The sequence below is a fragment of the Haliotis cracherodii genome, unplaced genomic scaffold (genome assembly GCF_022045235.1).
Source record: "Haliotis cracherodii isolate W230 unplaced genomic scaffold, xgHalCrac1.p SCAF_18, whole genome shotgun sequence".
Lineage (NCBI taxonomy): Eukaryota > Metazoa > Mollusca > Gastropoda > Lepetellida > Haliotidae > Haliotis > Haliotis cracherodii.
In genome coordinates, this window is record NW_027266273.1 from 17,466,715 (window position 1) to 17,481,250 (window position 14,536).

The 14,536-nt window shown below is 41.3% G+C and overlaps 1 protein-coding gene across 1 annotated transcript in view; it reads left to right on the plus strand.

The window, feature by feature from the left end:
- LOC139465327 (contactin-3-like) overlaps positions 1 to 14,536 on the plus strand; it is a 31,182-nt gene that overhangs the window by 10,151 nt on the left and 6,495 nt on the right. Inside the window, exons 9-19 of the mRNA XM_071247028.1 lie at positions 2,451 to 2,559; positions 4,026 to 4,216; positions 5,006 to 5,278; positions 6,547 to 6,828; positions 7,918 to 8,081; positions 9,166 to 9,292; positions 10,400 to 10,564; positions 11,248 to 11,397; positions 11,967 to 12,061; positions 12,365 to 12,454; positions 14,033 to 14,180. Coding sequence (XP_071103129.1) covers positions 2,451 to 2,559; positions 4,026 to 4,216; positions 5,006 to 5,278; positions 6,547 to 6,828; positions 7,918 to 8,081; positions 9,166 to 9,292; positions 10,400 to 10,564; positions 11,248 to 11,397; positions 11,967 to 12,061; positions 12,365 to 12,454; positions 14,033 to 14,180 — 1,794 coding nt within the window. The remainder of the gene's footprint in view (positions 1 to 2,450; positions 2,560 to 4,025; positions 4,217 to 5,005; positions 5,279 to 6,546; positions 6,829 to 7,917; positions 8,082 to 9,165; positions 9,293 to 10,399; positions 10,565 to 11,247; positions 11,398 to 11,966; positions 12,062 to 12,364; positions 12,455 to 14,032; positions 14,181 to 14,536) is intronic.

Here is a 14,536-nt window from a genome sequence, read left to right on the forward strand (position 1 = left end):
GAACGTTTTTTTCGTCACATTAAAATCAATATGTTTCAAAGCGTAGGCTGGAATGGAAGTAGCCAGTTTGAAACAAGCGCCGTAAAGCTCTGATTGGCTAATGGCGACCTTTGTGAGTCATTTCATTGGTCGGTCAAAGTTCGCGAAAGGAAGTTCTGACGGGACCCATAATAGGATATCCTCAGATCTTTGTGTTGTGGTAGCTAGAGCTAAGATCTGATTTTAATAAGATTGTACGAATATATGGACGATCTGTTTGTCTTAAAGGGCGATAAATCTCCTTTTGAAATGATATAAGCGACGGTCGAAACCGTGATTTGTAGAGATGGAGCGAAGATGAAACCTTACCCTGCTGCACCTTCATACAAAAACGGTCGTTTACTACTGAAAATCCATAATTAACACGTTTGGTAGTGAATGTTAGTTGAGAATGGCACCATTTGTTCTGTCTTCAAGTAAAACACGAGTTGACAGGATGGCAGATTTCAGGAAAAATGCCAGGAAAAACTGCATAGCCACAGAAAGAAAGCAGTGAGGCATTATCAGCCATGTTGTTGTAATGTCATTCCCACGTTAAGCCCTTAACTGTTGCAGCTTTTGATCAACCAGCTAGTTTTCATACTACCATGTACTTAGGTGTAATACAATAGGAGGTACGCCCATTTTATATATTACTTTTATAGCAATTTGCAATTGCAACCATATGACACCCACCTTGTTTGATATGTTGTAAATTTATAGTGACAGAAGCAAATGTATCGATTTTAAGAGATAAGTTGTCTGAGATACCCAGCAGCAATTTCTTTTATATTTGCAAAACTTTCAATCAAATGATATTTTTAAAAATAAAAGTTATGTAGAAGTATTCTTTGAGTGCTGACTGTGCTCCAGTGCAGTTCATTTTCTGGATATAATGTCGCCAACTTCAGATATTTTCAATTGAAAATCAAACATATGATCAACTGAGAGGTATTATTTTGTTTGCTCCTCAGATGTACGTATTCAAGGGTACACAACTACAATGTTTCATCTTATATAATACAAACAATATATTCATAGTAATCTTCAGTCATGGTGGTTGTGTTAACAGTGTTGTTATTAACCTTAAATGATTTACATTTTTTGCCTTGCAAAGTCTACGCCAAGTTTGCTTTGACAACGATCAGATGATTACAATAGAGAAAGCTGTTTCAAAAGTAGATATTCCTTGTCTTTCATGTTTCCATATTCTAAACTGATGTTCTAAATTCCCACACAGACACATCAATAATGCAATCTATTTTCTCTTCACATCAACATATGTCTATTGAACAATGTCATAAGTTTATTTCACATCTTTGTATAATTGAGCATTTATTGTTACACAAAATTACCCAGCCACAGATTTATGTTTTACAAACTGTTACAGGATCGAGTGATGGATCAATAGACATAATCAAATTTAACAAAAGTTCTTTAAATTTTCAATTACATGAAAAAACTACGCGGTATTCTTACTTTCTCCCCTCAGTTTATACAAACTGCAGATGGACTCTTTTGTGTTTGCAGATGATATCAATGATTTGCTAATATTCAATATCTATATTTTTCTGATCATTATTAAGATGGAATCATGGTAGTTACTAGCAACAAACAGCTACCATTCACCTAAGATACAATCTATCAAATGTCCTCTATTCGGAATTACTACAAGGTTCCTCCTCATTATCATCATCTTCCTCATCCTCATCCCTAGTTTCATTATTATTTAAACATTATTTTCACCATTGTATTTTTTTTGCTGAATCATGCCAATCTTGCGAATCGATCTCGTCATACTTTTTCTGACTACCCGCCACCACTGTGGCCTACAAACAACTGATAGGATGGTAACAGTCACATCAACACGCAATAAAACATGATTGCGTTATGTCTGTATGTTCCATGCGTTACATTTGAAACATGTCACTAGTATTGACAACCCAACATTTTATTTCTTTATATAATGTGATAATATCTTATTTGAAAGTGCTTTTGCTTGTTTGCTTAGTTTCATCCAAACACGACCCGTGAAGATCGGGGGTAGACTAGGTCTTCAGCAACCCATGTTTGCCGTAAAAGTCGACCATGCTTGTCATAAGAGGCGACTAACGGGATCGGGTGGTCAGGCTCGCTGACTTGGTTGATGCATATCATCGTATCCCAATTGCGTGGATTGATACTCATGATGTCAATCACTGGATTGTCTGGTCCAGATTGGATTACTATTGTATTTACAGACCGCCGTCATATAGCTGGAATATTGCTGAGCGCGGCGTTAAACAACAAACCAAACCAAAATCATCCAAAATCGTTCAGGTTTGATAAAGTTTGCATAAAATGTATGATCAATTTGTATCATAGTGGAAAAGGAATTATTGACGTCATGGCAACACATAAGATTCACTCCCATGTGTATTTCACCTCCTCAGCCGCCAAAGCTGACTGGGGACCAGAGATTCAGAACGATTTCATCGCTGTGTTTCCCCAACCACCACTGAAGGGCCAAGAAGTCAGACTCGAGTGTTTCGCCTATGGATCGTATGTATCTACACCTTGCTGATGGCATAACCATTGATTCGAAATATAAGCGTATTAAACCCGATAATGACCCATTATGTCGTTGTTAATTTACACCCAAGCCGGGATTCAGGGTACGACTAGATTCCCGGTAACTAATGATTGTGGCATGAGCCAACTAAAATGGATATGGGGTGGGTGGACTGCCTGTGTGATTCGTTGATAACGTACTTGTCATCATATCCCGACGTCGTCCTTGATAGTGATTTTTCAGTCACTGGGTTACCTGATCCGGACTTTAATATGGACAGGCTTCCACAAGACGGAGCTTTAAAAATGCTGACTATGGCGTTAAACAGCATTCACTTATTTCCTGTTTCTCTTTTTGAAAAGACTCGTGAAGATCCGGGTTTGAATAGGTCTTCAGCAACCCATGCTTGCCGAAAAAAGGCGACTATGCTTGTCGTAAAGGCGACCTACGGGATCGGGTGGTCAGGCTCGCTGACTTAGATGATGCATGTCATAGTATCCCAATTGCGTGGATCGATGCCGTTGATGTCAATCACTGTATAATCTGGTCCAGACTCGATTATTTACACACCACCGCCATATAGCTGAAATATTGCGGCGTAAAACAACAAACAATCAAATCTTATTGAAGACACCCTTTATGATGAGGTTGATACACCGTCTACCCGGAGAGGTGAAGGTCAGTGTTTGAACCCCTGGCCGCGTCATACCAGACGTTAAAAGGATGGTAGGACATGTAGTTGTCACCCTGCCTGAAACTCGGGTTTAAGGGGCTAGAACAAGAACTGGTCGGCTCGGCGTCGGTACACTGTGTCTAAGTGGGGTATCCATGTTCAACTGCAGCATGGTATCTCAGTGGGCACAATAAATTCGGCATAAAACCCTGACAGGCACAAGCAGCCACACACATACGCCCATGCACGTCGCTATAAAACAGATTGAGCGCGACGTAGAATCCATTTCACCTCACCTCACCTTACCTCACCTCTTATTGAAGAGATATAAGGAACATTTATGGCTTGAGGGCCTAATGTAGCAGCCATAAAATTTCCGAATCCCCTAATGGGATTGGAACCACGGACCTTCTGATCCGAGGTCGGACGCCTTGTCCACATGACCAAAGAGGTTAACCCCGTCAGCAAGCTAACAAGGTAAGGATGTCATCTGTGGGATGACTCCACGCCCCGCTACACTAAAACCCATTAAACCGATTCAACCTGCTCGAGATATGATGCGATGTCACTAACCACTTACGCTATCCCCATGGAGTCCGTGTTTATACTGTCTTTCTGTCATGGTTGATTGGGTATTAACCAACAATGTTATCAATTCGATCTTTGAACTGTTCATTCGTTCGAAAAAAACAAAAACAAAAGAATTTGTCCAGTGATGTATACTTCAGCTGTGTAACATTGGACTACATGTATGCTGCAAAGTTCCTAATCCGTCTTTTCCAGATCAACCACACAGTTTCTGTACCAGTGGGATAGGTCAGATCGCCCTATACCCCGGTCAGCCAGGGTGCTTGACCACAGTCGTGTGTTGGTGATAGAGGACGCTAAGCTCGAGGACAGTGGCAACTACACCTGCACCGTCAGTCGGGGAACGTCGGCCAGAGACAGCAAGTCCTACTACCTTGATATAGCTGGTAAGACTACGCGGATCTAGAGGTGGGGTAGGGTGGTGGCTGGGCTTGGGGTTAGGGATGAAACACATTCAACATTTATGAATTCGGGCATTGTATAGTTGATCCGATATACTGAAAATACAATTACAACACTATGAAAAATATATACCCTTGCTTTTTATCAGCCGTACTTTTAACATATTAAACATTTATACGCTCGGGCAGTTTGTAAGTGTTTGGCGACTCTATAACATACTCTTACGTTTATTGAAAGTAAATTAATAAATCATAAATGGCCGTGATATTTTTCAAATAGCCGTTCGTAAGTAATCTCATACACACTCGTTAGAAATAGGTTTATTTCGACAACAATATACGTAATAGTAGAGAAATACGTGACAAATAGAATTCTACTTCACTTCTTCCCTGTTGATATGTATCGCATACCAACATGATCACGCACATCAAGGTTTTCTGGACAAAGGAATGTGTTGGGAAAAGAGCTGCTTTGTACATTTGTCAGTTACAATACGATAACCTTACCGTGGGAGGAAGGTCCGCAGTGATGTAGTCCTGTACTTCTTTGATACATTTCATGAGTACGGGCATGGTACTGTTAATCCAAGGGTCATAATCAGAGCGAGTTCCACTGTCAAAGGACCTTTCTGGCTTCAATGGCACAGCAAATTACGACCATGCTTCTGGATTAGGATACCTACATGTAACTGATGTTCCTGTCATTAACCTTTTGATGCAAGAAAATGAATTCATCAACTGTATGTTGGTATAATCGTAAGATATTGTTTTCAGCCAAGCCCTACTTCATCGTTCCCCTCCAAAACCAGCACGTGGATATCAACTCCCAGCTGACCTGGCGCTGTGTGGCTCGCGCTAGTCCCAACCCAACATACATGTGGTATAAGAACGGAGAGGTTCTACAGCAGGTGCCAGGGGATACCCTCATCACTGGCTCCACCCTCACCATCTTAAAGCTTGACCCAGAGAAACACAACGGCATGTACCAGTGTTCAGCTAAAAACACTCACGGCGAAACCATGAGTGCCGCTCAACTAAGAGTACTGTGTAAGTTGAGTGTTCAAAGTAGACTTTAGGGTTGGTCGGGTAGCCTAGTGGTTAAAGCGTTCGCGCGTCACACCGAAGACCCGGGTTCGATTCCCGACATGGGTACAATGTGTGAAGCCCATTTCTGGTGTCCCCCGCCGTGATATTGCTGGAATATAGTGCGAGGAAAGGTCTCGAAGATCCTTTGCTGAAATGATAATTCATTCCACAGTTTATTAGAGGATGGAATAAACGAGAATTCACAAATCTTTGTACGTAATGTAATTATTTATCATTATATTATGAGGAGGTCTAAGCTTGTTTGTAATGTTTGAACCGACAGTGTGGTGCACAAGGTCGTTAATGTATGGACCTGTGAAGATTCCGGGGTAGAATAGGTCTCAGCAACCCATGCTTGCCGTAAAAGGTGACTAACGGGATCGATCCCAATTGCGTGGATCGATGCTCATGATATTAATCACTGGATCGTCTGGTCCAGACTCGATTATTTACAGACCGCCGACTTATAGCTGGAATATTGCTGAGTGCGGCGTTAAACAACAAACCAACCAACGTTAATGTATGACAGTGTTATTTCGTGCTGCAACTTATTAAATATACACGAGTTTTTTTCTCATACCCTATGAGGGGCTCAGAAGAAGCTCAACATATCATGTTTTAACAGGAGTAGAGCTTGGCAATCCAGTCTTCCTGTTTAAAGTTGTAGGTTGTCTTCTGGCTCCATCTGCTCTGCATTATGACGACCAATCCGCTAGGTCCGAAACTGTCGTCATTCGCTCCTCCTAGTCGACTCCTAAGACATGCTTGCTATATGCCACTGCCTCACGTGGGTACAAATGTGGAAAGATGTCATTTAGTGGACTGAAAATTCAAAAAGATACATAGCGTTATTCGTAGCGCGTATTTAGAGTGAAGTCCCTACTCCATCCACCCGTGTGTCGCTTTGTTCATGGTAGTTGTGGAGCAGAACTGATTGATCACGACTGACCAACTACTGACCAACTACTGACCCTTTGTACTGTGCCATCGATCATGTTGATCAAGATGAGTTTACGAAAATCTAGTATTGTATTGACGACTTGTGAAATTTAAAATGTTCAATCCTAATAAATGGGATTTTACAATCATTATCAATCCTGAGTAAATAACGTTTTAGTCAGAGATCTAAAAAATACTTCATTTGTGGTAATGCTATTACTTGTATCACTCATTTTAAATCTTGCTTCAACTTAAGGGTTTAAATACATCACTCTGTTTACACTTTGCAGCCATTGCGCCAACGTTTCATAAGCACCCGTTGCCTCGGTACACCAAGGGGGCGGTTCGCGGTAACGTGACCATAATGTGTGAGCCAGAGGGCGCTCCTCAGCCAAAGATCACGTGGTTTAAAAACGGCGTCGAACTTCCGGAAAATTCAGGTCACTACCGGCTACTGCGTAATGGCAACATTGTGGTCACTGACCTCCAAGCATCAGATGTAGGAACATACAGATGCACAGCAACCAATGAAATAGGGGAAGCATCCAGTGCAACAAAACTGACTGTCAGCAGTAAGTGGCACATAACATTACTATGTTGTATATAGATTATATTATGACTATGGGGAAAATCTAGTTCAGCTATAAGTGGCACATAACACTACTATATTGTGTAATCACGCACATAACATAGCTATATTGTATATAGATTATGACAATGGGGAAAATCTAGTTCAGCTATAAGTGGCACAGAATACTACAAAATTGTATATAAATTATGACAATGGGACAAATCTAGTTTAGCTATGAGTGGCACATAACACTACTAAATTGTATATAAATTATCAAAATGGGGAAATTCTAGGTCAGCTATGAGTGGCAAATTACGCTACTAAATTGTATATATATTATGGCAATAGGGAAAATCTAGTTCAGCTATAAGTGGCACATAACACTACTAAATTTAATATAGATTATGACAATGGGGAAACATGTACTTTAAGCGGAAAGTGGCAAAGACAATAGCAGATTCACTTGGCGCTAGTTTGTATATACATTGTGACAATGGGGAAACATCTATTTTTACCTGTAAGTGGCCACAGCACCACCAAATCGAATGGGCCCAGATTGTATGTAGAGGACGACAGTGGGGAAACGTCTATTGTATACATCTGTAAGTGGTCACAGCACCACCAGATCGAGTGGGCCCAGATTGTATGTAGAGGACGACAGTGGGGAAACATCTATTTTTACCTGTAAGTGGCCACAGCACCACCAAATCGAATGGGCCCAGACTGTATGTAGAGGACGACAGTGGGGAAACACGTTGAGAGTTGACTGTCAGCTGTAAGTCGCACAAAATACCACAAAGTTGTATCTAGATTATGACAGTGGGCACACATCTTGTGCTAGACTGACTGTGACACGAGTTAACCCCTTTTTAGATATAAATTAAACCCAAATGTCAACAAGATTAAGTTCACCCTTGCGTCATGTAAAATTATAACGTGATAGTTATTGTATGGAATGTAGAATGTTAACGTGATAGTTATTGTATGGAATGTAGAATGTTAACATGTTAGTTATTTTATGGAATGTAGAATGTTAACATGTACGTTAAAATGTTCTCCAGAAAGTAATTGAACATGTCCTTGTGTTCAGGAGAAACAAGAATCAGTACAGCCCCAACCAACACGAAAGTGCTGGTCAACACGACTGCCTTCTTCTACTGCCAAGCGTCGTTTGACCCTCACCTGGACATGGTGTATGTTTGGACATTCAACGGCAGGATGATCGACTTTCATGATCAGACACACTTTATACAGGTGAGATGTGTCCATGTTGGGTTTCCTGTCAGGACAGTTTTGACCTCCGATACACAGCTCAATCAACAACCCAAGAGCATGTTGTGTTTGCTTTAATCCTTATTGATGGCATGAGTTATACCACAGTGGCCAAGACGCCGAACCACACTTTTATATAACACTTATATCTCTTATGACGAAAGAAACGTCACTGTTAAAGCGTGGTATCTTATCACAATCAGTTAATGAGCTGGTACAGGAGCAAAGCCAGGTTACAAAGTGTTCTGTTCAACGCCTACTTCATAAAAGGTCTGGCTAAACAGTTTTGTCCAGGAGAGCCCACTGAACATTCTAGGTACTATGTGATTCACTATTATAGGGTAGGTAAAACACTAGAGGCAGTCTGGTATCTATTGTAAAATTAGGTACATTTTATTGATATAATATATCTGCATGTTGGGAGAGTATATTTGTAATAACTGTTACATGAGTAAGAAATGTATGAAATATGACCCAGAGTTACGTCAGCCAATAAAGATTTCATGTTGTAGATTTTTTAAGATTAAAACGATGGCAGTCATTGCAGCCATTTATCAAAATGGCCGACATTTGTTAAATTGCAATTCTGAAAACAGTATAGTACATACCTACTATGGTCAATGATTGCTTTAATATGTTTCATTCGCTGATAAAACTTAGCATATTTAGTGTATTAGTGCCTATTAATAATTCATTGATGTAAATCCAGTCGAGACCTAATATCCGTCGGCTGGCCATGATAGACATTTTGGCCGCCATTCCCAACCTGTTTTTTTAGAAATATCTGGCTTAGTACTGCATTGACAGTCATGTCACATATGTGTCTCAATCCCACCATGCAGATATATTGTATCAAGTGATCCTATTTTTTACAAGAGATACCTGACATTAGACTGCCTCTAGTTTTTATCTACTCTATTATTTGGGATTAAACAGCAAACTCTTTTTTCTAAGCCTCCAACGGGACTTAGCCCCTAGATTAAACCAACAAGCGATTGAAATGACAGTCCTTGTGCATTATTTGCAAAAATGAAATGTTTTATTTCTTTTCACCTTTTCATTAAAGGACACTAACCCCCTGAAGACAGGTATCTACATCCTGAATGTAGGCTTTAAAAACGCCGGCGAGTACAGATGTACGGCTGAAACAACCCTTGAGGAAGACAGTAGAATGGCCGTGCTCACTGTCATGGGTACGTCATGTCCAACGTCATAGTGAAAGGGACCAAACGTAATGTCCAAGTCGATCCCTGTCCTGTTATTGTCTCAGCCCTAGGGGGATTCTTGGAAGAATGGGTCTCCAGTATCCCATGCATTTCGAACCGCCTCCGTGGTCCCATGTGGATGGTTCTACATTAGGATCGATCTAAGCTTTGGGAAGAGGGGACTAGGAGCTGATGGGTATACAACATAGAAATGGTTCTAATGATCAGAATTTGTAACATGTATACACTTCCAACCGTTGTGTAAACGGCTTTAATATGTGTAATGATCTTACGGCATTGTCATTTTCCTAGTTTTCTTAACGACTGTATCAAACCAATGTCATAAAAATCGGATCTCAGTTCTCGCTACCGGTAAACAAAGCTATGAGGACATATCATGACCGGTCACGTCAGAATGACTTTTCGCGAATGACCGACCAATGAAATCACCAAAAAGAAGTGGACATTAGTCAAATTAGCAGTTTTCTCGAACTTTGCGGCAACAGTTTCAATCTGGCGACTTTCATTCCCGACAGGGCTTTGAAAAATATTTTGAGAAAGTTCTCTTTTAAGAATTTGAAAATTGAACAAAAGAAAATTCTTGAATGTGTAACAGATGGCCAAGATTGTGTGGCGGTACGTCCCACGAGCTATAGGAAGTCTCTTCCGTTTCAAATGTTTATTCAGCTGAAGCGAGAGACAGACCATCAATTTGACGGAATCAGTCCGCACCTGTCGTGTGAAATACACCGAGGTTGCGTTCTTAGAAAACACATTCCGACTGTCACTTTCCCAATCTGATTGGTCGGATGAAAAGTCGTTCTTATGGGGCCCGTAATGGGATGTCCTCAGGTTTGTTTAGCGGTAGCGAGAACTATGATCTGATTTCAATAATATTGTTTTCAATCCATAACGCGTTATTTAATTCCCGTTTCAATGAATGCTCAAATGAATCATTTATGACTTCTGAGAACAAGACAAATATATTTGATGTATTTCTGGTTCACGGTACCCCGAGTCAGTCCACAATGGCCTAACTCATAGCTGTGGACAAGAACAGTATATGTGTTAAAATACCTTTTTGTCGGTGCACAGGACCCCCCGGAGAGCCTGCGGGTGTGTTTGTTGAGGCAGGGAGCGTGACAAGTCACGGGGCCCAAGTACGATGGTCGCCGGGTGCGGCACGTGGACGTCCGATACTGTACTACGTCATAGAAACAGCCACCAACTTTGACCCGAAATGGAGAGAAATAGTCCGAAGTAAGTTATGTACAGTTACCCTGACAATACCAGCAACAAATCTGTTCAGCGTTCTGTAATGAATGGCATCGCAAGATACGCAGTCGTAGATACGCCACATATTTAAACCTGGCGAAGACACACTTCTTGAACCAAGAAGGGTGCGCGTTGGTTTCTTGATTCGTATGTTGGGAAATGCTTCAAGCAGCAAGTTTTTGCAATGCATGTACGGTTTAATAAGGGTTTCTGTTTATAGTATACTGTTTCATTGCAAACTAAAATTACATGTATCTCAGTCTTTTTGTCGATCAATGTTTTTTCTAGTTTTAACCCCAAACATTTGACAAAAATAGCAAAACTTGAATTTGATGTGGTCGAATTTTAGCTATGCATCTTTTTGGTCATGTACACCGGCTATCATGGAATTTAATTTTTAAATTACACAGCCTCATTTAATTGCTTGACTTGAAAAAATTTCGACCGCATGTACTAATGTGCATACGTATTATTCGCCAAAGCCACACACTAAAGCATGCTCAATGCCGTACTTTCTTACCCCGGTCAATGGATCAGCGTGCACTCGATTTTCATTCTCAGCTTCCTAGGGAGTATACGTGTGATGCAGAAAGGTTACGTATGCAATCCCGTGACGTATTGACGGTGATTGTGCTCGGAACTAATGTACTTCTCTGGTTACGTTACAGATCTGCCAGACATTATGACTCTTAATGACCAAGAGTCACTACAACACATACGGCAAGCGGACGTCGTGGGGCTCAAACCGGGAACCGGTTACATATTCAGAATCAGAGCCATAAACCAGTATGGGATTGGAGATCCGAGTTTGCCATCACGTTAGTATATGACCAACCCCTGATGGGATTACATACTCATGCGGACCTGTTACAAGAATTAGGTTTTACGCCACTGTGAACAGTACTTGAGTCCGTAACGGCGTATCAGACAGAAGTGAGGCTGATCGAATAGGATTAACCCACGAGCAGAGATTGTTGGTTGGTTGGTTTGTTGTTTTACGCCGCACTCAGCAACATTCCAGCTATATGACGGCGGTCTGTAAATAATCGAGTCTGGACCAGACAATCCAGTGATTGATATCACGAGCATCGATCCACGCAATTGGGATCGATGACATGCATCAACCAAGTCAGCGAGCCTGACCACCCGATCCCGTTACCCGCCTCTTACGACAAGCATAGTGGCCTTTCCAAGGATTGTAATCAGAGCGAATTTAGGATTCGAACCCATGATTGTCGGATCCTGGCACAATTCTGCTCAGCGAAGTGTGGCGCCTCAAACGACTGAGCTACTAGTGTCTGTAAATGTACCGTTATAATGACCATGGGCACGTTTGTTTTAACTTTCATTTCATTTGTTTAATTTATCATGCAATTCTTTTTTGTAGCGTTCATACAGACGCCGAGTGCCCCACCCATCAAAGCCCCGGATAACGTGAGGGGAGGGGGAGGAAGCGTGGGGGACCTGACCATTGCGTGGGACGTGAGTATTCGACTTTCGCCACCTTGAAAAAACTGACGCAATCCATCTTCCCTGGGGAGTAGAGTATGGAAAGGAGGTTCGCTTTGTATACTCCACAGGGAGCTGAGAAAAACAATCGAGTGCACATTGATCCATTAATAATGTTGTTAGTGCTTTGAGCATACTTCAACTGATGGACAATAGAGCATTACAAATATCCATTTATTATTATTATCATCATCATCATCATTATCATCATCATTAGTAATAGTAAACCTTCTGAGAACGTTTACTGGACCTTTTTATGTATTATGTGCTACACAGCCTATGCCCCCCGACGACCACGGCGGCCCCGGTATCGGCTACAACATCTACTACAGACTCAAAGACGGCAAGGATGGACTGTGGCAATACGTGAGTAGACCCGAGTGATATCGCCACCGACACGAGTGACACATGTTATTCTATCTGTCATAGTTATGCATCAGTAATCTTGGATCATGTAGCTAAAGCTAAAGATTATTTTATCGATAGTTTTTAAAAACAATTCATCAGTTCTTCTGCATCTTGCCGAACTACGCTGGAATGTCGTGGCTCGATCGTAACACCACCAGTGGCTATTACGAGTTACGTCCCTTCTATGGTCCTCCTATCGACTAATCAGATTCCACCTCTCACATCAGGTACATTTACTCAAAACAGAATGGCGGCGCTCCGTCAAGACGGTCTGATCGACAATCAAGATCTAAATGGTCTTAAAATTTGAGCAACTTGATTAAAAACATGCAAATATTTGGAAAATTATCTCTCAACGACCAGATGGCTGTCCACATGCTTTGCAAATACTGCAGTCGATGGAAATCTGCACGTTGAAATCCATGTTGTTTACGAACCGGATGTCAAGTTTGTTGCGCGAATTTGATTGGACTATGCATACACTCGTTAGTCCGCACTCCGGCGCAACGGTGACTAAGCATAACACCTCTGCCACAGGCTAATTTGCATATCACGTGACCGGACTTTTCTCTTGTTTGTAAACTAACGCACTTTTTCAGAAATCAGAATAGAACGGACTAATGCAAGTATTTGGGGGCGGTTTACATATTGTTTTGCATAATTATGAAAATATGCTACTACAACTGCGACAGTAAGTTGCATCACAATACATATTTACGCATCAAAGTGACCGTATCGCAAGCACTCCCTGGGACTTCGATGACAGCACGTGGAGCCGTGCAACCAATGTAAACATAGGATAACTACGCAAATGGAAATAGTTTTTCACGATTTAGGATATTTTCTCAATGAAGGTTTTTAGGCCATTCTATGACATATGTTTATCTAGATATGAAACAGATGAAAAACAAATGCAAAATCTCGAATGGTCGCATGGAGTGAGTATGGTTTTACGCCGCTTTTAGCAATATTCCAGCAATATCACGGCGGGGGACACCAGAAATGGGCTTTACACATTGTACCCATGTCGGGAATCGAACCCGGGTCTTCGGCGTGACGAGCGAACGCTTTAACCACCAGGATACCCTACCGCCCCTAGTCGCATGGAACTCTGGGTAGGAGAGAGTCGTTAGTCTTAATTCCAGCTTAATTCAGCAAGGGTGGAAACTGGACTTTTACAGTCAGTTAACTCCCTTGCCTCGAGAAGATGTTTCTTCTGTAGTTTAAAATGACTATGTTGCGTTCAGTCTTGATGTTGGTTGAGAACAAATAACACAATTATTTAATCTCAATTTCCCTATGGGTGCTAGTACTATATAGAACATTATCTTTGTCAAACGATCCATTATATTGGGGATATCTATATGGTTTCGTTTCTGTATGTCATGCTCTGATGGGACGGATTTGTACATGCATTTAACCACTTGTGCTTTTGGGCTGGTTCATGTATTAACTCACCACATGAAATGGGTGCATTATTGATGATTGGTGAGTAAAACAACATTCACTCACTATCCTTCTGTTCTATTTCTCAAGGGCAAGGTCGTTGGGAACCAGGAAAAGTACGTGGCTCTCGTGGGAAATGATTATTATTTCCTGGAGTATGAGGTCAAGGTTCAGGCCTTCAACGTGAAGGGTCTCGGTCCCAACTCTACAATTGAAATCGTGTACTCGGCGGAGGCCTGTGAGTCATGTTTAGTGAACTGTATCTTGATTATATCACTGTGTGTGGCTGAGGTGTAATGGTTGGTATTGTGAATGCATAACATCTCAAAGGATATACCCTTTCATATTCGGGAAGGAGGAGGGTAGAGGGCGGGGGGGGATGAGAGGCTTGGGAGCGGTTTGAGACAGAATACGTTTTCAGTGTTGTTCGTCCAAAACATTGTCTGGCAAATGTTTCTCTAAAAAGGAGGAGCCGGACACCTTTCTGGAAGGTATAATGGCCAGAACGATCTTTTGTTGTAAAATCTGAGAAAATATTTTTCAAGCATTTTCGAGTATAAATTATTATACTTGATGAATTCCCAACCCCACTCT